General features: G+C 35.1%; 1 protein-coding gene across 2 annotated transcripts; it reads left to right on the top strand.

Moving 5' to 3' along the window:
- Window positions 1–3573: 3573 nt before the first annotated feature.
- LOC104084815 (uncharacterized) lies at window positions 3574–18286 on the top strand. 2 transcript variants are annotated; one of them, XM_009588766.4, is made up of 16 exons: window positions 3574–3870; window positions 9812–9963; window positions 11135–11218; window positions 11295–11357; window positions 11500–11631; window positions 11721–11891; window positions 13079–13204; window positions 13541–13590; window positions 14195–14357; window positions 14473–14610; window positions 15375–15497; window positions 15576–15674; window positions 17027–17116; window positions 17287–17371; window positions 17647–17777; window positions 17857–18286. In XM_009588766.4, exons 1-16 carry the CDS (start codon window positions 3723–3725, stop codon window positions 17995–17997), a joined length of 1896 nt encoding a protein of 631 aa, XP_009587061.1. In that variant the 5' UTR covers window positions 3574–3722; the 3' UTR covers window positions 17998–18286. The 2 variants fall into 2 exon arrangements, with proteins under 2 accessions (XP_009587061.1, XP_009587064.1); XM_009588769.4 differs by having other exon boundaries at window positions 3575–3870; window positions 13079–13192.
- Window positions 18287–24065: the final 5779 nt, after the last annotated feature.

The raw sequence follows: 24065 nt of genomic DNA, 5'->3' as shown, positions 1-24065 counted from the left end.
GGGCTTATAATTCCGAGTTATCACTTGGTAGTCCCCAAGGCATTTCGCTGCTTAAATCGCCTTGGGTAAAGTATCTACCCTTTGTCTTGCAGCTCTATACGGGCTTAAGGTTTCAAACCTTCCAGGAATGTGAAGAGTTTGTCTTTTGTCTGCCATATCCAGTGTGTTCAACATAAGTGCGGAGAATTCGCGTATGTAAGCTCGGACTGACTTAGACCGGCGGAGCTCCCAGAACTTTCTTCGTGCATTGTACTCAACATTTTCAGGGAAGAACTATAAGTGTATGGCTATCTTCAGGTCTCCCCATGTCTCGAGTGTATCTTCACCATCTATGATGGCTTCGTATTTTACCCGCCACTAGAGTTTAGCGTCACCTTGAAGATACATGGCAATAATTGCTACCTTATTTGCTTCTTCTAGCTGCCCCACGACATCGAAGTACTGTTCGATGTCAAATATGAAGTTCTCCACTTATTTGGCATTCCGAGCCATATTGTAGGGCTTCAATTCAGGGATTTTGAGCTTTTGTGGCATGAGGGCGAGGTTTACAACACCATGATATGGTTTTCGCCTCCTCGGTGTAGGCCTTGTAATGCAACATTGACAATATTGAGATGACCAGCCAAATTGTCTATGGTTTATTGCATGACAGTCAACTTGTCTACCTCTTGCGCCATTTATGCTAAATCCTCGGTCTTCTCATGTTAGAGCCCATCGGATTTACTAAAAATGTTGGCTGCCTCTGTGGCTGTCGTTTGCCAATCTTCTTTAGAGTCGCAACTGATGTTTGCAATGTCTCCTTCGGCCTGTCGCATCCTACGGTCCAAATCGTCCAACTTTTGCACTATGATGGTTCTTAGATCAGGAACCATACGTGCGACGGGTCGTAATACGTTAACCATATATTCAAGGACTGCAATGCGGTCCCCGTGATTCACCATGGTCAGAAATGATGGCAATGGCAATGTGTTCCCTCGTCCGATGTCGAGCCTAGGCTATGATATCAATTGTTATGCGATGCCTTCCTGATATGTCTTGGAAGGGCGACGTAAGGCTAAGAAACCGATATCCGTACGGTTATTATATGCCAACTGGGGTCCCCTCTGTACGCTAAATGAGACTGCTAATGCCATGCGGGAAAACTGATGTCAAGAGCAATCGAGAGAACATAAAAGAGAATGAGAATGAAAGAAATCTTGATTGCATTATGAAAGCTATTACATAAAGACAACACATTGCCGAGGGGGAGAGACACCAATATAGAGAATTGTATGCTTACTGAAAGTTTGACTACTTGTTCACCCTTAATAATGCTTAAAAGAATAATCAAAGTTACAGGACTTGATATAAATAAGCTAGAGAATCATAATGGAAATACAGGAAGTAAAGAAACTCTATATATACAATAAAAGGACTTAGATTCCTACAAGGTAAAAACAGGTCCGTTGGAAGCAACCTTGTATTTAACATCAGGGTCTGCACGCGTGCCGCTGGCCGCAGGGCATGGGTCGATTGCACTAACAACGCGCGCGCTTTAGGGTGCAGCTTGCCGAGGGGAATTGTTGGCATTTGACTACGGCTGGGCATTGACGAGGGCTATAGATGGGGTGACATAGGCACAATCGCTCTTTTCACTTGGCGCAACCAAGACCACATGACCGTCCATGTAGCTAGTCGTTGGGAGGCTCGCTAGGATGCCATGGGGCGCATCCAAGGGGTCATGGGCATGGCTAGAAAGCCGCTCGTGACAGTACATTTATAATGAAGTTTTCCAACATAATAAATAGTTTGTTAATAAAATAATGTTCATAAGCGGAAAATTAGAAAATAAAAGGTTAAAACTAAAAATGCAAAATACTCCGAGACCACAATTTGTCCTTAATGAATTTAATCCCATTACTGTTGCCTAAGGTATATAGATTAGTTCTTTCTAGGATATAATGAAAAACTATTATGTAATAGCGGCAATGCATATTACATAATTTCGACGAACTCAAATGGCGGAGCAAATCACACAATGCATACTCCATTTGATTTTACAAATATGTAGAAACTTATTGAAAATTTGGTAGTAAAAAATCTATAATAATGTCTTTGTATTTATAAGCAATAAATAGATGAGACGAAGAAATGCAGTTTAAAAGGTACATCTTCCATTTTCTATTCACGCCCTTTAAAAAATACTCAATAGAGTTGTTGTAATTTACAATTCCATGATGGCTTCCACTTTCGATACTTGGTGGTGTCTACAAAAAATATCGAAGCATATTGTTGTCACGTTATTTTTATTTTTACTATTGAAAATTATTGAACCTCGCTTAAGCTTGAGTTTGAAAATTCGGGTTTCCGATACTGTAATTTATTTCGAATGAGTATTGTTGACATGCATTAAGTATATTTTAAGGAGTTTGAATCTTAATTTTGGGACGATTTGGTAGAGATTTATGGTAGTTTGAATTGAAGTTTGAGTCAAATTCAAAGTAAATGAGGACCATGGAAGAAGTATGTATCCCCATGTGTATTCCTCGAGTGTCCCTTGTGTTTTTTTATATATCCCATGTATATTTGTGAAAATTCAGGTACACATATGTATGAAATATTTTCAAATATGAATTTTGACTCGCCTATTTGAAAGAAGTACTTTTTTCCTAAGTATTATATATTATTAGTAACTTTTTATTGGAAATTTTTTATTAAATGGCATTTTTTGGCTAAGTGATGGTAAACCTTCCTGATGGAGAGCGGTGAACATAAGAATAGCACTATTTTGGCCAATCAGCAAAAAAGTAACATAAATGATAAAATTGAATAGTAACAGTGTGTTGAGGATAAAACCCAACACAAAAAGTGATATACGAATGATAACAATTCATCATATATATATATATATAATAACACATAACTATAATCTAAAAAGTAAATTTTAATCGGGCGAAAAAAGGTGATACCAACATAATTGATTGTATACAACCGCATAGTATATATGTGACCCAAGTAAAAAATAATATTGTATTAAAAAATATCTCTTTCTCCCTGGATTTAAACTTTAAGGGATCGTTTAGTTGATGAAATAAGGGATAATAATTTTTGAATTTGATGCGAGATTATTTTATTTCGTGTTTAGTTCAATTTTTGAATCTAAAATTAGCAATTTTTAGATTAATTGATACTACAATTATTCTATTATTCTATCTCACATTGAGAGTAGGATAGTAATCATAAAATTACTAATTTTGGATAAAATACTAAAATGGCAAATATGTCATTTTCCAATGCTCTTACCCAAAGTACTTTATAAAATCCAAAGATAAAATTAGAACTAAAAATTTATTTCAACTTATCCTGTATACACTAATTATACATCTTTGTAGGTTCAAACAAGATCCAATTATTTTAACATTGACAAATACGTTATCTTATAACGATCCACATTAATCATTTATATGAACTTGCTTTATTCTTTCATGTTTAATTAGTTACTCAAAGCTTTGTTTTAAAAAATATTAATATTGTTTTACAATTATAAGACTCGACATAAAGGAAAAAAAGGGCAGTAAACCAAGGTCATAAGTTACTCCCAATACAAATTCAACGCCTTTTCTCCTGCAGACAATTTTATATCCCTTTCCCTCCCTTTGCAACAAAAACCAGTAAGGTCTGCAGTTGTCCTTGACGGCGGCGCATAGCCGGAGACTTTGGCATATGCTCCGTGAAAGGCGTTGATGGAAGTAGTAGAAGGAGAACAATTGAAGAAAAGGAAGCAATTTGGCGAATATTCAATGCACGTCTCTTCCTCTTCTACGCATAATAATTGGCGATCTCGCTATTATAAACCTCGCAAGTTTTTCGACCGTTATAGCCTACCTTCAGGTACTTGTTCTTAACTTTACTTGACGGTACTAATTAACATCTTAGATTTACGTTCATCTCACGTTTACCTTCGGAAAATTTTGTCAATTTTGTGTTAGTTACTATTTTAAGCACTCAGTGAACCCTCATTCCGATGACTAATTACCAGGTTTAATTATTACGATTAGGTTACTTAAAAACTACTGGAAATAGTGTGTTAGTGTATATAACTAGAAAAGAAAGTAAATTTACATGTTACAGCTGGTTAAACTAAAGAGACTCGCCATACTGGACGAGCATAATTAGATATTGAAAATTGTCGTTTTATATACTCTGTCCTGTGCAACAAGGTTAACAACTTAAGCTCTATTTTGCTATAACTGATAAATTAAGATGCTCAATTCGGATGAACTCCCGATGCTTATGTTCTCTGCTTTTGATTCAAGTGCTGAAGACATATCCGTTCAGTTTATTTCTGATCACAATTAGTTTGTGTGTTAACCCTCAACTTAAAATTTGCAACTCTAAGTAAACTGTTACTGGTAGTTAGCTATGTACCTCTGAAAGTTTTTGACAGTATAGGTTTTTCTTTTCAATTATTGATGAAAATTTATCATGAAAGGAAGAAAGATCTACACGTGGTATTCATTGATCTAGAGAAAGTATATGATAGAGTAACAAGGTCCTGTGATGGGTGATGGAGAAGAAAGTAATTCATATTAAATACATATGCCATAAAGGACATATATGAAGGAGCTGTCACTAGCATGAGAACAATAGTAGGAGATACAGAGGAGTTTCTTATAACAGTAGATCTAAACCAGGGATTAGCATTGGGCTTCTATTTTGTTTGCCTTGTTATGGATGAATTAACCAACATAACACAAAACGAGGTCGATGATGTATATTTTTTGCTGATGATATTGTGCTAATTGACGAAATTAGCAGTGGTGTCAACCAAAAGCCTGAACTATGGAGAAACACTTTAGAGAATAAAGGTTATAAGTAGAAGTAAGACTGCATACATGCACAACAAGTTTCGTCAGCATGATACAATATTGTCAAAGGCGAAAAGCTCCGGAAAATGCTCCAGCTCTATCGGGCTTTAAGCGCAAAGCTCACTTTAAGTGTGGGCTTTAGTATATAAAGGCGCAATGAAGAAAAAAGATAAAAATACATATGTAGTTTAAGAATAAATAAATTCATTCATGATGTTTTCCTTAACAAGTAATACACGTTTTTGCCGATTATGTTGGTTGTTTAGTACCTCGATTCAAGATAGAAAACATGGGTAATGAGTGCCCACACCTTAGTGCCTTGCCTACAGGTGAAGCGCAACTTAAGTGAGGTGAAGCGCCCTCCTCTAGCTTTTCTGAGCTTCAGTTTTTAAGCGGTCTTAAATGAGCCTTTAATAACAATGCCATGATAAGAATTGAGGTGAGACTAAAGGGATTGCAAAAATACAAACAATTTAGATATCTAGGCTCGTTGTTTCAAGAGAAATGAATAAAAAGTGAGATGTTACTCATAGTATTAAAACCAGATGGTTGAATTGGAAAAGTGCTATCGGGGTGTTATGTGATAGAAGGATGCCTAGCAAAGTGAAAGACAAGTTCTAAAGAATACTCTAAGACCGACAATGTTATATGGTAGTGAATGTTGGGTCACGGAAGTCCAATATCTCCATAAGACAAGTGTGCAGAGATACAAATGCTAAGATGGATGTGCAGTTATACAAGATTAGATAGGATTAAAAATGACCACATCCACCAGAAGATGCAAGTAGCACGCATTGAAGATAAAATGAGAGTTCGCTAGAGAATGTTTGGTCATTTCCCGTATCAACCTGCAAATGCACCGATTAGTAGGTGTGAAACTGTGATGAATGAAGGTGTTAAAATGAGGGCAGATAGACCTAAAATCACATGGAAGGAAATTGTCTTGAAAGACTACAAATACTTGGAATCAATATAGACTTAGCTAAAGATATGACACAATGAAAGAATATGATTCATGTAAGTGATATCTACTAGTTGGCAATAGGTTTTAGTCGTGTTAAAGAACTTCTATTATTATTGTTATTATTACTAATATTTTTATATATATATATATCTATCTACCTATCTATCTTATTTTCACTTTTATTTTATTTGGTATGGTGATGATATGAGTTGATCTTAAATAGAGAAGGGAGAATTTATGTAGCCGATCCCAATTTGTTTGGGACTAAGGCTTAGTTGTTGTTATTATTATTGTAACATGTATTTTTTTTATAGTATTATTTAACTGATTATAGTAGGTTATTTACCTTAGAATGGAGTGGGTATTTTAATGGATAAGGAACTTAGAGAGTCTGTGGTTGAGGTTAGGCGGGTGAATGATAGATTAATGACTATTAAGTTAGTGGTTGGAGAGTGCACCCTAAATGTCGTTAGCGCTTACGCGCCGCAAACAAGCTTGGATGAGGAGGTTAAAAGGCACTTGTGGGAGGGGTTGGATGAGATTGTGCGTAGTATTCCGCCTGCTGAGAGGTTATTTATAGGAGGGGATTTCAATGGTCATATTGGGTCGACTGTTGGTAGCTATGGCGAAGTGCATGGCGGCTTCGACTTTGGGGATAGGAACGGAGGAGGAACTTCGCTGTTGGATTTCGCTAAGGCATTTGAGTTAGTAATTGCGAACTCTAGTTTTCCGAAGATGGATGAGCATTTGGTTACTTTTCAAAGTACGGTGGCGAAGACTCAAATTGATTATCTCTTCCTCAGGAGGTGCGATAGAGGGTTGTGCAAGGATTGGTAAGGTTATCCCGGGTGAGACCCTCACGTCGCAGAATAGGCTCTTGGTGATGGACGTCGGTATCATGATAAAGAGGAAGAATAGGTATGTTCGAGGACGATCGAGGATCAGGTGGGGAGCCTTGACTAAGAATAAAGCTCAGGAGTTGGAGGGGAGGTTATCGGTTATGGGAGCCTGGATGAGTAGTGGGCACGCGAGCGCTACTATGTGGACGACGACGATCAACTGTGTATGGGAGGTGGCGAGAGAGGTGTTAAGGGTCTCGAAGGGTTTCTCTGGCGGACACAAAGGCCACTAGTGGTGGAATGAAGTGGTCCAAGGCAAAGTGGAAGTGAAGAAGGCGGCGGACCTGAAGTTAGTAGAGAGCACAGGCGAGGAGGAGAGGAGAGCGAACTGAGAGATGTATAAGGTAGCGAGGAAGGAGGCAAAGGTGGCGATCATGGAGGCTAAGACTGCAACGTTTCGTCGTCCGTACGAGGATCTGGGGGACAAAGGCGGGGATAAGAAGTTATTTCGGCTGGTTAAGGCGAGAGAGAGGAAGGCTCGTGATCTGGATCAAGTGAGGTGGATCAAAGACGAGGACGGTAGAGTATTGATGGGGGAGGTTCAGATTAAGCGGAGATGACATACTTACTTTCATAGACTTCTGAATGAAGAGGTGGATCGGGATATTGTGCTAGGTGATTTGGGGCACTCGGAGAGTCACCGAGACTTTAGGTATTGTGGACGCATTAAGGTTGAAGAGGTTGTGGGGGCTATGCGTAAGATGAGTAGGGGCAGAACAACCGGGCCTGACGAAATTCCGGTAGAATTTTGGAGGTGCGTGGGTAGAGCAGGCTTGGAGTGGCTGATTGGGATGTTTAATGTTATTTTCCGGACGAAGAGGTTGCCAGATGAGTGGAGGTGGAGTACGGTGGTACCGTTGTACAAGAACAAAGGTGATATCCAGAGTTGTAACAATTATAGGGGTATCAATGTACTAAGTCATACCATGAAAGTTTGGGAGAGGGTGGTGGAAGTGAGGGTGAGTAGGACTGGAGGACGGTGTCTATATCCGACAACTAACTCGGGTTCATGCCGGGTCGTTCAACCACGGAAACTATCCACCTTATTAGGAGGTTGATGGAACAATACAGGGATAGGGAGAAGGATCTGCACATGATGTTTATTGACCCGGAGAAAGCGTATGACAAGGTCCCTAGGAGGTTCTCTTAAGATGCCTGGAGGCAAAAGCTGTGCCAATAGCTTACATTATAGCGATCAAGGAAATGTATGAGGGAGCTAAGACTCGGGTTAGGACAGTGGGAGACGACTCAGAGCATTTTCCGGTTGTTATGGGGTTACATCAAGGATCGACGCTCAACCCGTTCTTATTTGCCCTGGTGATGGACGCACTGACACGACAACAGGGGCGAAACCAGGAATTTCTCCAAGGGTGTTCAAACTTGAAATAAGTAAAAAAAAATTCTCAGCAAAGGGTGTTCAATATATGTTATATACCTCTAAAATTTAATATTTTACCTATATATATAATATAATTTTCCGACGAAGGGTGGTCAATTGACCACTCTTACAAGACTGTAGCTTCGCCCATGCACGACATATTCAAGGGGAGGTGCCATGGTGTATTTTATTCGCTGATGACATAGTTCTGATTGATGAGACGCGAGACGGTGTTAACGAGAGTTTGGAGGTTTGGAGACAGGCCCTTGAGTCTAAGTGTTTCAAGCTGAGCAGGACTAAGATAGAAAACCTGGAGCGCAAGTTCATCCCCGAGTCGAGGGAAGCGGGCATGTACGTGAGACTTGGATCACAGGTCATTCCCAAGAGAGAGGCAGTTTCAAGTACCTTGGGTCGGTTATCCAGGAGGACGGGGAGATCGATGACGTCACACACCGTATAAGGGTGGGATGGATGAAATGAAGGTTAGTATCTGGAGTCCTGTGTGACAAGAAAGTGCCACCGATACTCAAAGGTAAGTTTTATAGAGCGCTGGTTAGACCGGCCATGTTGTATGGGGTAGAGTGTTGGCCGGTTAAGAATTCACATATATAGAAGATGAAAGTAGCAGAAATGAGGATGTTGAGGTGGATGTGCGGGCACACTAGTATGGATTAGATTAGGAATGAAGATATTCGGGAGAAGGTGGACGTGAATCCTATTGATGACAAGATGCGGAAAGCGAGACTAAGATGATTCGGGTATGTGCGGAGGAGAAGCCCTGATGCCCCGGTAAGAAGGTGTGAGCGGTTGGTTTTGGCGGTACGAGAAGAGGTAGAGGGCGACCTAAGAAGTATTGGGGAGAGGTGATCAGGCAGGACATGGCATGACTTCAGATTTCCGAGGACATGGCCCCTTGATAGGAAGGTGTGGAGGTCGAGCATTAGGACTGTAGGTTAGGAGGTAGTTGAGCATTTTTCTATTTCGTACTTGGTGTGAGGCTAGTCTGATAGGGTGTCTTAGACGGCTAGTGGTTAATGTTGTGTTCACATTATTCTTCCGTTTTTCATAGCACCGGGCCTTATTTACTAGTTATTGTTATTGCGTTTCATCTATTTTCTGGTTCTTATGATGCTGTTATTATTTCTATGATTTCTGTTGATGGTACTGATATATTGTCTCTTTTCGTCTTTTTTGTTTTCTTGAGCTGAGAGTCTATCGGAAACAACCGCTCTACTCCATCGGGGTAGGGGTAGGATTTGCGTATACACTACCCTCCTCAAACCCCTCACCACCCCTCATCTGTGGGATTTTACTGGGTTGTTGTTGTTGTAGTAGGTTATTTACCTTCTTTCTAGGTTTTACGGTATTCATAGTTGTAACTAACATGATAATTCAAGAGATAGTTCCGTTAGCGTGTAAAAATTAAACACCTATCTGATAATTTTGTCCCTTTTTCCTTCCATTGTCATTTTATTTTTGGTCTTAAGCCCTGAAGGGGTGTACTAGGTTCTTCAATTTCATCTTCAGTCATCTGATTGTTTCCACAAGCATGCATGTCCAAGATGTTGTTATTGTGTAATAAGCTGGATGTCCTGATGTTCATAAGCTCTCATCTTGTTTTGTTCCATGAATTGTTGCATTTACTAAGTTTTTACTTTTAAAAGAGAAACATATTTTCCATTCACATAAGCCTCTCTTTAACGTTAAGAGTGTCTTTTTACAGGTTGGTTATATTGCCCTCCATATGGTGATAACATAGGTTTTATTATCCCATCAAAAGTGCCTTTAAGTGAATCATTCGACAAGAACATCCCTCCTGGAGAAAGATACACCCCAAAAGAATTAATCGACAAGCAAAGATGTTTAGGAAGAGAAGTAAGTGGTGCTGTGACCAATATTTTCTTCTGGTTATCACATTTACTATTTGCTTAATCTCTTCCTCCCCACCCCTGCCACTTAAAATTAAGGTTAACTTGGTGATTATTATCTTGATACTATCCGTGCTGATTTAATTGATATATAATTGATATCTTTCTGCACCAATTTCTCTCCTTAATTGCCATCTGAAGAACCATTGCATTGTAGCTCTCTTTTCCGTCACTCCTATCTTGTACATTCTCCCAACATTGTTGTTTCTTGTTTTAGTCATGCTTTATTTAGTGGGCTTTTGTGTCTTGGTTAATTCCTGAGAAATTCCACCTGATTTTATTTTGATCTGCTTTGAGAAGTAAGTAAGTGTATGTCTGTATGTTTAATGTGTATACCTTCTCTTTATTTGTTTTTTGTTTTTTGGGGGCAGGAGTAGAGGGAGCTTACTATTTCCTATACGGATTGGCTGTAGTCTCATTTGACTTATCTATTGAAGTTAAGTAATTATCCAAATTCTTTATTAAACAGAATTATACGAAGAAAACAAGAAAAATCTTTTCATCATTAAACATCCTTTTTATCAAAAAGTAAAACCTTTGGCTGGATCCAGTAATTTTTAAGGTCAAGTCTTGTGAGTTTTAAGTCCTGTGAGTTTTTATACTAGTATCATAAAAGGAGTTGGTTGTCGTATAAGAAAAGAGTAAAAGAAAGAAATTGAAAGAAAGTTATCTGCACGTATGAGGACCTGTGCTCTCATATACAACCAAAAGATTTGGTATCTAATGTCTCTGAGTATATAGGACAAGTAGATATGTGTTCAGTGTCGTCATTTAGAGAGAGATGTGGCTCAAAGATGGTGGCTGCTGAGACTCCTGCTTATTTAATAGTAGTTCTGGCAGTGAAGTACTGAAGCTAGAATATTAAGTGTTTGTGTGTGAGTTGATACCTTGTAGAAGTCTTACCTAAGATATGCATCTACATCAGATTTTATTTGTGTCATTGTCTGTTAATCTTGCTTACAGCTAATCTTCCTACTAGTTGGATTTTTAGCGTCTGTTCAATATATATATATATATATATATATAAAACATATTATCCATGTCTTGCATTATATTTCATCTTATCTTTAGCCCAATAGCCATCATCCATGTCTTGCATTACTAACAATCAATTGCAGATAGGACTGGTGGTTGATTTAACAAACACTGACCGTTACTATCCAGAATCAGATTGGACCAGTCATGATATTAGACATGTTAAGGTAAATATGGGCAGTTTTATATATCTTTGATCTCATGGCTAACTGGCCAGTGATATGCTATGTTCGGTTTATCCAGATTCGATGCCCGGGACAGGACTCTGTACCTGATGCTGAATCTGTAGATAGATTTGTTTCTGAGGTAATTCTTCTTCTGCTGTCGCGTGCATGTCAGCTATCTTTTCATCATACTCTGCATATCTGGGAAGGGCGCCTATGGCAGTGTGATAATTACTTTTCACTTTGCTGAGTGTCTCATCTTCAGAACTTATATTTGATTGCAGATCGTGCAATTTACATGTCAAGAATCTCAAGCAAGCAAGTATGCTGTTGTCCACTGCACTCACGGTCACAACCGAACAGGATATATGATTGTACATTTTCTCGTACGTAATCAGTCAGTTAGTGTTAGTGAGGTTAGTGATCTATTCTTTTTTTTTTTTTATTGTTTTATTCTTCTTAGTATTCCAACATAATTTAGAATATATGTCTGTCTTATCTTCAGGCAATAGCAATATTTTCCCGAGCACGCCCTCCTGGAATTTACAGACAGAAGTATGTTGAAGCATTATATGACTTTTATTTGCAATCGAAGCCTGAACCTCTCGTTTGTCCCCAAACTCCAGAATGGAAGAGAGATGCTGATCAAGATAATGATGCTGTTGCTTCTTCTTCTGTAAGTAGCTCTTTTGAGATTATTTGGCGAACAATTGCCACTTTGATATATCAGAAAATTCTCACAGGTTCAACCCTGGAGCAATTAGTGCACTATTATTGAATTGGTGAAAGATCATGCATGAAGCAATTATTAGTTACTATGAGGAGCACTCTGATTATAGATGTGAATATTGTACTTAGATGCGTACCCCATCACAATCACACTGTATGAAGTTAATCACTGTGTGAAGTTACAAAGTCACATTGTTGGCCAGTGTGGCATATCAAACTCCACGAACCAATGAAGTTGGTTGTTTGAGTTTTTACTTGAGCCGTCTTTTCTAGTGCTGCAGGTTAACTAGGGAAGTGCCACATTTATTTTGCATTCACTTGCAGAGATTTGATTCACTTTTCATATTATACTACCGTTCTATAAGTTTGCTGATTACCAAAAGAACTGATTCCTTCGAATATTGCGGATTTTCTTTAAAGACAACAAGAAGTTGTTGACAGCAAGCTAGCATCACTATTTATCTTCACTCTATTTCTGCCAAGTCTAAAAGGAGCATGAACTGTATGCTTCCCAACATTTAGGATAGGGCTGTGAGAAATATAACACAAAAGGAAGAACTGAAGATTGTAGTTCTTGTTTATTCTCCCAAGCTATTGGGTGTTTAAATAGTAAATACACCTATTCTAAACTGGGAAAGAAATTAAGACAACTTACTTACAAGTAAATATCTTCCTAATTGGTTCTAACTAATATACACTATATTCTCAACAAAGGCTGTGTCATAATGGCACAAGTATCTCCACTGCTTAATTTGCTTAGGCAGATTATGGAGTAAAACTTTAATTTTGGATTTGGTGGAAACCTAAAAGTTGCGATAAATTGTTGTAAAGCTGATGCTTCTTGAAAACAATCATGTCTTTGGTTTTGTGGCAACTTTTGTTGCTTCCTTGAAGAAAAATTGCTCTAGTAAGGATAATATCATTGACCTTGTAATGATGATTGTATGACTTGGATTGGTTTTCTCATTGTTCTGCTGATAGTACTCTTCAAGTCTGATCTGGTTTGCTATATATAAGCTGCCTATTGAACAGCACGCTATTTGCTCATCAATCAGGATTCATGTATGTACCTATTGTCTTCTTCCCTTTTTGTTCCTCATCTTTATTCAACATGCCAGAACCTCGTTATTGCAGGGGAATCTTACAAAAGCAGGAGCTATGTCAGATGCAGATTTTGGGGGCGAACCTATCCCATTTGCAGAGGTTCAGAGGATGAAGAACTTCTGCTATCAAGTGCTTAATTTGCATGTACAGGCTCCAGTTATGCAAAAGTTTTATCATTTTTCACATCACAACATGTGTATTTTACTTTCTTTTACTGTATCTTATATGAATTGGAGATCTCTTGTTTACTCATACTCATGGAAGATTTGCTTGCAAGTAGCATTGTTTTTAATTTTGAATATTCTTCCAGATACTTACCCAAGTCCCAGATGAAACAAATTACGTATAGTTCCTGAATGATAGTCATGTTCTTTCTTTGCACGTACAAGTATTTTTCTGTTTGCTTTAGGTGCTTGCTATGTGCTTGATATAATATTTATTATTATTTCTTTTGATTTCTTTTGGTACATAACTAAATCTTTTGGTCCTTAGGCAAGGAGTAATACCCGAAGTCCAGGATCACACTCGGTCTCTCTCAACAGGTTGAACTATAAATTCTTCTTTTTGGATATATCTTTACACAGGCACTAATTTGGCAAAAAACTCTCTTATACCCGACTTCTACAATATTTAGGCAATATTTTACACCAGCTTGAATGACCAAACATTGTATTCCAAAAAGATGCACGTGGTGCCAAAGATCTGAGTCTTCCATTGGCCGGAAGAGTGATCTTTAGCTGTTCTGTGTACGCTTAGGATTGGCAAGTAATTTCAGTTGCATGCGATTTCTCAAAAAATGTGCATGCTTTATATAATATTGAAGCATAGATCAGGGATTTTACTAATTGCACTTGGAAAGGGATATTTTGAGCATGGTTATGATGCTAATTAAGAATTATTTTTCATGTTTGGTTCTTTGTTCTCATAATTTATTTAAGATTTTAAGTGGCAAATGGTGGGTGTTGTAGTATTATAGTTTTGTCCTTTGGACATGATTAACATTTATTTCTTGTTAAGAAATTAATTTTCTTTTATGTATGAAGTATATTATTAGATTTCCAGGTTACTGGAAGCATACTTTTAGATATGTGTCAATGTATCTTGATTTCATTTTCTGGAACTTTGATGCTTTGCGTCAAATTGTAGGGACAAATTGCATCTTTTGAGCCAGCAACTCTACCATGTCACCTGGAGTGCTGAGGGGCCACGATACATGATGCTAATAGATAGAGAGGGTTGTTATTTGATTGATACACAGTTCTATTTCAGGAAGGTTCAGTTGCGGTTTCCTTGCAAATATATCTATCAGGTACTTCATCCATTAACGACCTCTTGTGCTTCATTGTGAGGGATACTGGTTCTGCAGCTTTACGATTTCGAGTCTTTTTCTGCTGTAGAAGATTCACGAATTTCCTGTCTGTTAGGGTAGAGCTGACGTTACTCATCGCTACACGTTACTTGATGGTGAAATGGTTACTGAGACTGAGCCAGAGACACAAGTGAAGAGGACTATTTACCTCATTTATGATATGATAGCAATTGATGAATCCTCTGTTTCAGAGGTATGTCTTCGTGTACATATTTATCGGCCAAAATGACTTGAACGAATCTTTTGCGATCTATGTTCTGCATATCTCTTATCGTACAAGTATGAGAGATGCAAATATGCATAGTACTGTGGCGACAATCAACTTCTCCAAAAGAGTGTAGAATATACTCCCTTTGCTTCAATATATGTGACGTAGTTTGACTCATCACGGAGTTTAAGAAAAAAAGAAAACTTTTGAAACTTGTGGTCTTAAACATGCCATAATATTTGTGTGGCTATAAGACATTTGAAACTTGTGGTCATAAACATTCCATAACATTTGTGTGATTATAAAAGTTTCTCATTAAGGGTAAGTGGGTTAAATAGAAAGTTTAAAGTTAAATTGTTTCCAAATACAGAAATGTGTCTTTCTTTTTGGAACATACTAATAAGAAAAGTCACATAAATTGGAACGAGGGAGTAGTTGCTTCTTAGGTTGTAATTTATCTGTTTTGAGAATGTCATAAGGACGATTAATCCTCAGACTTCTGCAGTCAATCATGTGTTCGAGAATACCGGTTCACTGGAGTAGTTTTTTGGTATTAGACATGTGGACTATTCTTTCACGGGCATTTTCATCTTTCTCTTCCATTATGTGACAGATTTGCTTTCTGTGGCAAGCACTGTATCGTTTTCTTTCAACAGTCAGCATTTTGGCATATAGTAAATTTTTAATTTGGTTGGGGTTTCATGAAAAGTTACTTATTTTATGACTTGTGCATCCAAATACTTTTGCAGCTACCTTTCCACCATAGGTTAATGCTAATTGAAGACGAGGTGATCCGACCCCGAAACTTCGAACGTGAATTCTTATTCACATGTGTAAATCCATACTACCAATATGACATGGAACCATTTGAAGTATGTATGATCTCAATAAAGGCTCTACATGTTAGTTTATGATCCCTTCTGTCCTGATGATTGTTTTGCACATGCCAGGTGAGGAGGAAGGATTTCTATTTGATGTCTGCAGCTTCTAAGCTGATCAAAGATATAACGCCAAGTCTTCCACATTCAACTGATGGTCTTATCTTTCAGGTGCTATGGGAGCTACTTGTATCTGCTTTAACATTAACAAGCAATTTTTCATATCAAGATCATTTAGATACAATTTAAATTATGATGTTCAGTACACCCTACAAGAGCTTAAGGAAATTCTCGCCCAACCTTTACTAGTAGTGTCCTTAGTTTATCAAGCTTCTTTGTATCTCATTTAGATACCAATACATTTAAAATTGTGCTAGAGAAGTCTGCAATTTCATTCATCCTGGAATGAGGACTAGGGACATTAGGCTGGAGTTGGATAGATCAAGCTCGTCATTTGGCCTGGGAAGATCTGCTTACCTGCAGCATTTTGTTCCTTCAGCTAATTTGATCAAATTTAATGAATTGAATAGAGTTAATAACATTGTAGATCAAGCAATTTCATTAACAGAGATATAGCTCATTAGAACTGCTCTCTCTCTCTCTCTCTATATATATATATATACAAACGTGTGTGTGTCAATTCAGATAGGGATGCTATTTAAAATAAATTTTCAAGGACAGAAGCTGGAATACTTTTATGCAAAGAAGTTGAATTTGGATTACATGAAAATACTAAGGTAGCAAAGAAAAGAAGAGGAAAAAGAGAGACCCGGTTGTGGTCTTTAATGAAATAATGAATGGAGAAATTGAAAGAGAATCAACATCTAAAGAAAGAATAGGAACATGATAGGATCCAGAGCTAAAGAAAAAGGACCAGAAGTAAAAGCAACACGAACATTCACACTATAATAGAGAAAATAAACAGAATATATGATAAAAGAAAAGAAAGAAGAATAAACCTGAAGATGGAAAGCAAAATAAGCTTGGAACTTAGATTCAGTATCTTAATCCTAAAGTAAATATACTCTGAAATTTTTAAAACAATTTATTCAGACCTAGCTTTTCCATTTAGACTAAAAAGAACATTTCTGGTAACAAAGTTCTGAATTGGTATCTGCTTCCTAATACCAAAAAGACACCTAAAAGTACCAGACTTTGCACTACTGAACCTTTCGATACTCTATCATTGCATGTTTACAATTTTCAGTTCATCTTACTGAAAAAGTGAAAGAAAATGAAATTTTGAAGAGAAATTGGATGAAATGATTTCATCTGCAAATGCACCTAAGTGATGCACTCTCGTAGATCTGACTTGAGAGAACTTGTCCACCCCAATTGAGTGTAATTACCTTCACTTACATGCTTGTTGTGCACTCTTGATGTGTCTGCATGCGTGTTTTGTCTTTTAACGTATAGCTGCCGGGACCAGCAAGTCACTTTGTTATGGTTGGTACATTCTGAAGCTAATTTCTGCTTTAGATAGCAAATTGCTTGTATCTGGCTCCTGATAATTTATAATACAGGCCTGGAATGCAACTTATGTGCCTTGTGAACATGATGGGCGCCTGAAATGGAAATATCCCGGAAAGAATACTGTTGATTTTCTCTTTGAGGTGGTTATAATTTCTTTCATCGTTAGCTCTCAAACTGCAGTTTAATTTGTAGTGTTTATATGCTGAGCTTTTTCTTGTCTATACATTAACAGTAGGAGATAACATCACATAGTAGTGGCTCTGATCACTTTACTACCAGGATAATCTGATTAACAAGTTGGCATTGGTAGGTGGGAGTCGACGGTAGCAATTTGCTTTATCTGCAAGAACACGGAAACAAGAAACTAATTGAAGGTTGCAGAGTCATGTTTAAAGGTTTGATGATCACTTCTTTTTCTCCTTTCTTTGAGCTCATATTCCCTTCTAGGAGTTTCCAGTGGCAAAAAGATCTCTCCTTTCCTTCCCTTTGTTTGCAAGGCTCGTCTGTGCCAGCTGGCACTGAGAATTTGAAGATCTATCCCTTGAATTCTATTAGGAAATGTTAGCAATTTCCTTTGCTTTTGTTCTGCAAAAAATAAGGTGTTGATAATATGACTTCCTCCTCAAGTTTTCTTAACCAAGTTTGGTCTGGTGGGTACTTTCTCCTGCAGATGGGTCTGACTTGTCTCTGTACTCGGGTAGGATAATAGAGTGTTCCTGGAACGCTCATGAAAATGCTTGGATCTTTGTGCGGATCCAAACAGACAAATCAAACCCAGATCATATTAGTGTCTACGAGGAGGTTTGTCTTATAGCAACATCATCCTTCGTTTTAACATCATTTACAACTATTTTTGACCGATGAAACATCTAATGGACAGGCAAAGCACAGCATAGAGGGCAATCTTACAGAGGGTATCTTGTTAGATGAGATTGATAAAGTAGCAGGTTTACCTATATACACTGACTGGGTAAAACGACACAGTGGATCTTCTTTTAGAAATGTATGGAGAAGGCATTGAGGGATTTTCTGCTGTTCTTTTCTTTTTCACCATTGAGGGATTGAGGTGAGAGGTGAGAGGCGGCGGAGGTTTTAGTCACAATTAAAAATGGCTGCAGGTTTTTTGCAATTACCATTCATCATTCAGGTGGATTCTTTTTCTCATTTACTGATTTTCCAAGTTCAAAGAGTGATCATTTAGGGCGTATCTGGGTTATGGTGGAGGCAAGAGCTGGGCATACAAATTTTCATTTGCTCAGTCCATCAGAGCATCAGAGCGCTGGGGAATGTAAAGACAATATCAAATTAGAGGTCTAGGTGATGTTTGGAAAATTTCCTCGGAAAGTTAGTGTAAAATGTCAGGAATAGAATTAACACCTGGAAGTAAGATATTTACAGCTAGATGTAAAAACTTATACGTTTTAACAACAAAACATAAAATAGCAGCAAAAAATAAAATTAATAAAATAAAAATAGAAAATCCATTTGAAAGAATAGTTACAGTTATTGATAATAATGAATATAGTTATAAAGAAATTGACATGGAAGAAGACTTAGAAATAGTAAAAGAAAGATTAAGTACATCAAGTATACCAAACCAATTAACTTATGAAACACCAACATCATCAAGGATAAGTACATCAAGAAGGGAATATATAATCCCAAAAAACTTAATAAGAAACACAAAAGAAAAAATAAATCCATACCATTACTATATAACTGGAATCATGGAACAAAGAAAATATCAAATATTAATAAATACAGGTCAAGAAGAAAATTATATCACAAGAGAATTAGTAACAGAAACTGAAATAATAACTACTGAACAACTATGCCCTGAATTACCCAAGGAATTAATAATAAATGAAGAAATAACAGAAAAAGAAATAATTATTGGAGGAATACCTTTGATAATACAATTTAAAATATATCAAGAAAACGAAAACGAAAATATTACATTAGGAACACCCCTTTCCATCCTTTTATCTTAGTCCGCACTCTATCCTTAATAAAAGCAAACATTAATTTTTTTCTTAGATCTTTCTATTACTGCAGGTAATCCGAGTTCCATATCATTTCCTTGGCTTTGTCCCAATATTAAAAAACTATCATCTTTCTCACTCTCTACGGTATTCTTACTAAAATAAATGGCAGATTTTTCTACATTAATTACTTGACCAGAATATTATGCATATAACCTCAATATATCTACACTAGTACTAGCATTTTGAGTATCAGCTGAACATAAGATTAAAGAATTATCCGCAAAAAGTAAATGGAATACACTAGGTCTATTTTTAAGAGAGTGATAAATCTTAAGCACAAATCAAAAATAAATATGGTGATAACAGGTCACCCTGCCTTAATCTCCTTGTTGCCCATCTAGTTGCTTCACCATTAATGTTAAATCTGTAACTTGTTGAAGTAATACACTTCATTATCCAACCCACAAATATGTTAGCAAATCTCATTCTTAAAATCATTTCCTTAACAAAAATCTTAAAATTTTTATAACAATGGTTTGTACAATTATGTGAAAAATATAAAGAAGAAACAAAAATGGAAAAAATATTAATAAAAAACTTAAGATGTTGTAAAAATAAAACAACACCACAATTTGGATGTACAGATAAATATTATAATAAAAAATGGAAAATAAAGAAATATAATAAATACAAGTCAAAATATAAAAATAAAAAACCAAGAAAAAGATATTATGTAAAAAATTATCAGAATAAAAGACCATTTAGACCAAAAAAGAAATTAACAGAATGTACTTGTTATAACTGTGGAAAATTAGGACATATAGCTAAAGACTGTAAAGCACCTAGAAACTTAAAGAAAAAACAAATAACTGAAATCATAATTGATGATGAAGAATATATGCAAATGGAATATATAGACTATGAACTAGATAGTGAAGATAGTGTATATGAAATATCAGATATAGAAGATGAAATAGGAGATGAAATAACTAAAGAAGATGATGAAACCTAATGACTGAAAAAGAAATAAAAATAATAACACGAGAAGAATATAAAGATGAAGAATCCTCAGAACAAAAGATTATATTTGATAATAGTATATTTGAACAAATAAAAGGAAAAGAATTAGACCTCAGTGTCGAAAAAATATTTGAAGTACCTACAATAAAAAATTGGTTCAAAAGACAAAAAGAAGAATACTACGTAGTTAGCCAAAAAGAACATATAATTGACTGTAAATATACAAAAGGAAAAGCCAAAATACCAATAATAAACAAAAGAATAATAAACAAAGAAATACAAGATATAAAGGCAAAAAACCCAATTAAATATGTACACCTAGGAGGAACTGAAATATTAATAAAAGCATGTTTTAGAGAAGGAATAGATACCCCTATAGAAATATATTTAGCAGATGATAGAATAATCCAACCTATAGAAAAAAGCATAATAAGTGCAATAAAAGGAAATCTTATATACCAAAAATTTAAATTCATAATAAGTGCCAATTATTCAATAGCAATAAACGATAGGAATATAGATAAATCATTAGTATTATACTGAAAAATGTCAGGAATAGAATTAACACCTGGAAGTAAGATATTTACAGCTAGATGTAAAAACTTATACGTTTTAACAACAAAACATAAAATAGCAGCAAAAAATAAAATTAATAAAATAAAAATAGAAAATCCATTTGAAAGAATAGTTACAGTTATTGATAATAATGAATATAGTTATAAAGAAATTGACATGGAAGAAGACTTAGAAATAGTAAAAGAAAGATTAAGTACATCAAGTATACCAAACCAATTAACTTATGAAACACCAACATCATCAAGGATAAGTACATCAAGAAGGGAATATATAATCCCAAAAAACTTAATAAGAAACACAAAAGAAAAAATAAATCCATACCATTACTATATAACTGGAATCATGGAACAAAGAAAATATCAAATATTAATAAATACAGGTCAAGAAGAAAATTATATCACAAGAGAATTAGTAACAGAAACTGAAATAATAACTACTGAACAACTATGCCCTGAATTACCCAAGGAATTAATAATAAATGAAGAAATAACAGAAAAAGAAATAATTATTGGAGGAATACCTTTGATAATACAATTTAAAATATATCAAGAAAACGAAAACGAAAATATTACATTAGGAATAAAATGGTTAGAAAAAGTAAAACCATACAATCTAGGAGATAAACAATTAACCATAACATACAAAGATAAGAAAATAATAATAAAAAGAACAGAAGAATGAAAATATATATACTCGCAAAAATCATAGTAGAAGGATATTATAATAGATACTATACACCAATGATAGATACAGGAGCAGAAGCTAACATATGTAAATATAATTGTTTACCAACAGATAAATGGGAAAAATTAAAAACACCTATGGTAGTAACAGGATTTAATAATGAAGGTAGTATGATTAACTACAGAGCCAAGAATATAAAAATACAAATATGGGATAAAATATTAACTATAGAAGAAATATATAACTTTGAATTCACTACAAAAGATATATTACTAGGAATGCCATTTTTAGATAAACTATACCCACATATAATAACAAGGACACACTGGTGGTTTACCACACCATGTAAAAACAAAGTAGGAGCAAAAAGAGTAAATAATAAACAAAGAAAAAATACAGAATGGATAAAAGGAAGTGAAAAAATCACACAAAAACTAGAAAATATAAGTAAAAATACAACTACTCAATTAGAAATTATTATATTTACAATAGACAAAGTAAAAATAATCCAGAATGAATTAAAAAAATTATATAATGATAACCCTCTAAAAGGTTGGAATAAACATAAAACAAAAATAAAAATAGAATTAATAGAAGAAAACAGCATAATAACACAAAAACCTTTAAAATATAACTTTGATGACTTAGCAGAATTCAAAATGCATATAAAAGAATTATTAGATAACAATTACATACAAGAAAGTAATAGTAAACATACAAGTCCAGCATTTATAGTAAATAAACATAGTGAACAAAAAAGAGGAAAAAGTAGAATGGTTATAGATTACCGAAACTTAAATGCAAAAACTAAAACATATAATTACCCAATACCTAATAAGATATTAAAAATAAGACAAATCCAAGGATATAATTACTTCAGTAAATTTGATTGTAAATCAGGATTTTACCATCTAAAACTAGAAGATGAATCTAAAAAACTAACAGCATTTACAGTACCACAAGGATTTTATGAATGGAATGTTTTACCATTTGGATATAAAAATGCACCAGGAAGATACCAACATTTTATGGACAATTATTTTAACCAACTAGAAAATTGTATAGTATATATAGATGATATACTACTATATTCAAGAACACAAGATGAACATATAAGATTATTAGAAAAATTCATACATATTGTAGAAAACTCTGGCATAAGCTTAAGCAAAACCAAAGCAGAAATTATGAAGAATCAGATAGAATTTTTAGGTATACAAATAGATAAAAATGGAATAAAAATGCAAACATATATAGTACAAAAAATAATCAATCTTGATGAAAACATAGATACAAAAAACAAATTACAATCATTTTTAGGACTAGTAAACCAAGTAAGAGAATATATACCTAAATTAGCAGAAAACCTAAAACCTCTACAGAAAAAACTAAAAAAGGATGTAGAATATGGATTTGATGAAAAAGATAAGGAACAAATAAGAAAGATCAAAATATTGTGTAAAAAACTACCAAAACTATACTTCCCAGATGAAAATAAGAAATTTACTTATATTGTAGAAACAGATTCGAGTAATCATAGTTATGGAGGAGTTCTTAAATATAAATATGATAAAGAAAAAATAGAACATCATTGCAGATATTATTCAGGATCTTATACTGAACCACAAGAAAGATGGGAAATAAATAGAAAAGAATTATTTGCATTATATAAATGTTTATTAGCATTTGAACCATATATAGTCTATAACAGATTTATTGTAAGAACAGATAACACCCAAGTTAAATGGTGGATAACCAGAAAAGTACAAGATTCAGTTACAACAAAAGAAATACGCAGACTGGTATTAAATATATTAAATTTTACATTTACAATTGAAATAATCACTACTAACAAGAATGTTGTTGCAGATTACTTATCAAGACAAAGCTACCCAAACTGAACCAGATAATATAATGAAAAATATACTCTTAGCTATGACTACACTTTGTAAAAAAGTGGAAAGCATAGAAGAAGAGATACATATATTAAAGAAAACAGCTAGTGGTCAGCAGCATGACTTGAAAAATGCGGAGATAAGACGATCGGAAGTCTCTAAAATTTCAGAGCTAGAAGGTGACGTTGAGAAACACCTAAAAACTCATAACAGTTTGTTAAATGCAGTTGCAGGAAGTAGCACAGCTAGCAGTTTATCTGCAAAGAAGAAGGAAGAAATTAAACCTAGATATACAAATACAAATATGAACAATCTATTTTCAAAACCATTCATACAGAAAAATATCCAAAATACCCAGAAAGAAATATTCCTACCACCACAGATAAACACCTACAAAGAAAGCCTAAACCAAGCCAAAAAGACATACAACCATATAACCCGTACATATATAGACAACATATATAAAATACAAAACTTCCTAAACAAAAATCCAAGATCCCAAACTACCCAAAATCCAGATGAAGATTATATTACTCATTATCTAACAGGATATAATAAACTAATAGCATTACCAAATACAAATGCAAAACTAGTAGCCACTTGCTACAATTACGGATTACTAGATACAGTATATACACAGACAGGACAAGAAATAGCTACCATACCAGAAGTATACAGAGCATTTATGCAGTACAAAAGAATAACCAAAGGAACACTATTCTATATACGATTCTATTCAGCTACAGCAGAGATACTATATGAAGAAATAAAACCCATCATACAAGTTATCAAGATCGAACTTACAAGGGAAATGCTAGTACCGGAAAAAATAGAAGAACAAGAAGAGATAGAAAAAATAAATATTCCAGACTTTTATGCAAATAAAAGGATTATCGGAATATCCACTATACTAAATGAACTAGCAAACA

Source organism: Nicotiana tomentosiformis, chromosome 1 (assembly GCF_000390325.3).
Source record: "Nicotiana tomentosiformis chromosome 1, ASM39032v3, whole genome shotgun sequence".
Lineage (NCBI taxonomy): Eukaryota > Viridiplantae > Streptophyta > Magnoliopsida > Solanales > Solanaceae > Nicotiana > Nicotiana tomentosiformis.
Note: the sequence above shows the minus strand (reverse complement) of the source record. Positions and strands in the feature narration are given on the sequence as shown.

Excerpts from the sequence above, each read along its gene's own strand:
- LOC104084815 (XM_009588766.4), top strand. The coding sequence starts at position 3,723 with ATGGAAGTAGTAGAAGGAGAACAATTGAAGAAAAGGAAGCAATTTGGC. Across the intron at positions 13,205-13,540 it reads ATTTGCATGTACAGGCTCCA|GCAAGGAGTAATACCCGAAG; the intron begins GTTATGCAAAAG and ends TTTGGTCCTTAG. Across the intron at positions 14,358-14,472 it reads CTTGCAAATATATCTATCAG|GGTAGAGCTGACGTTACTCA; the intron begins GTACTTCATCCA and ends CCTGTCTGTTAG.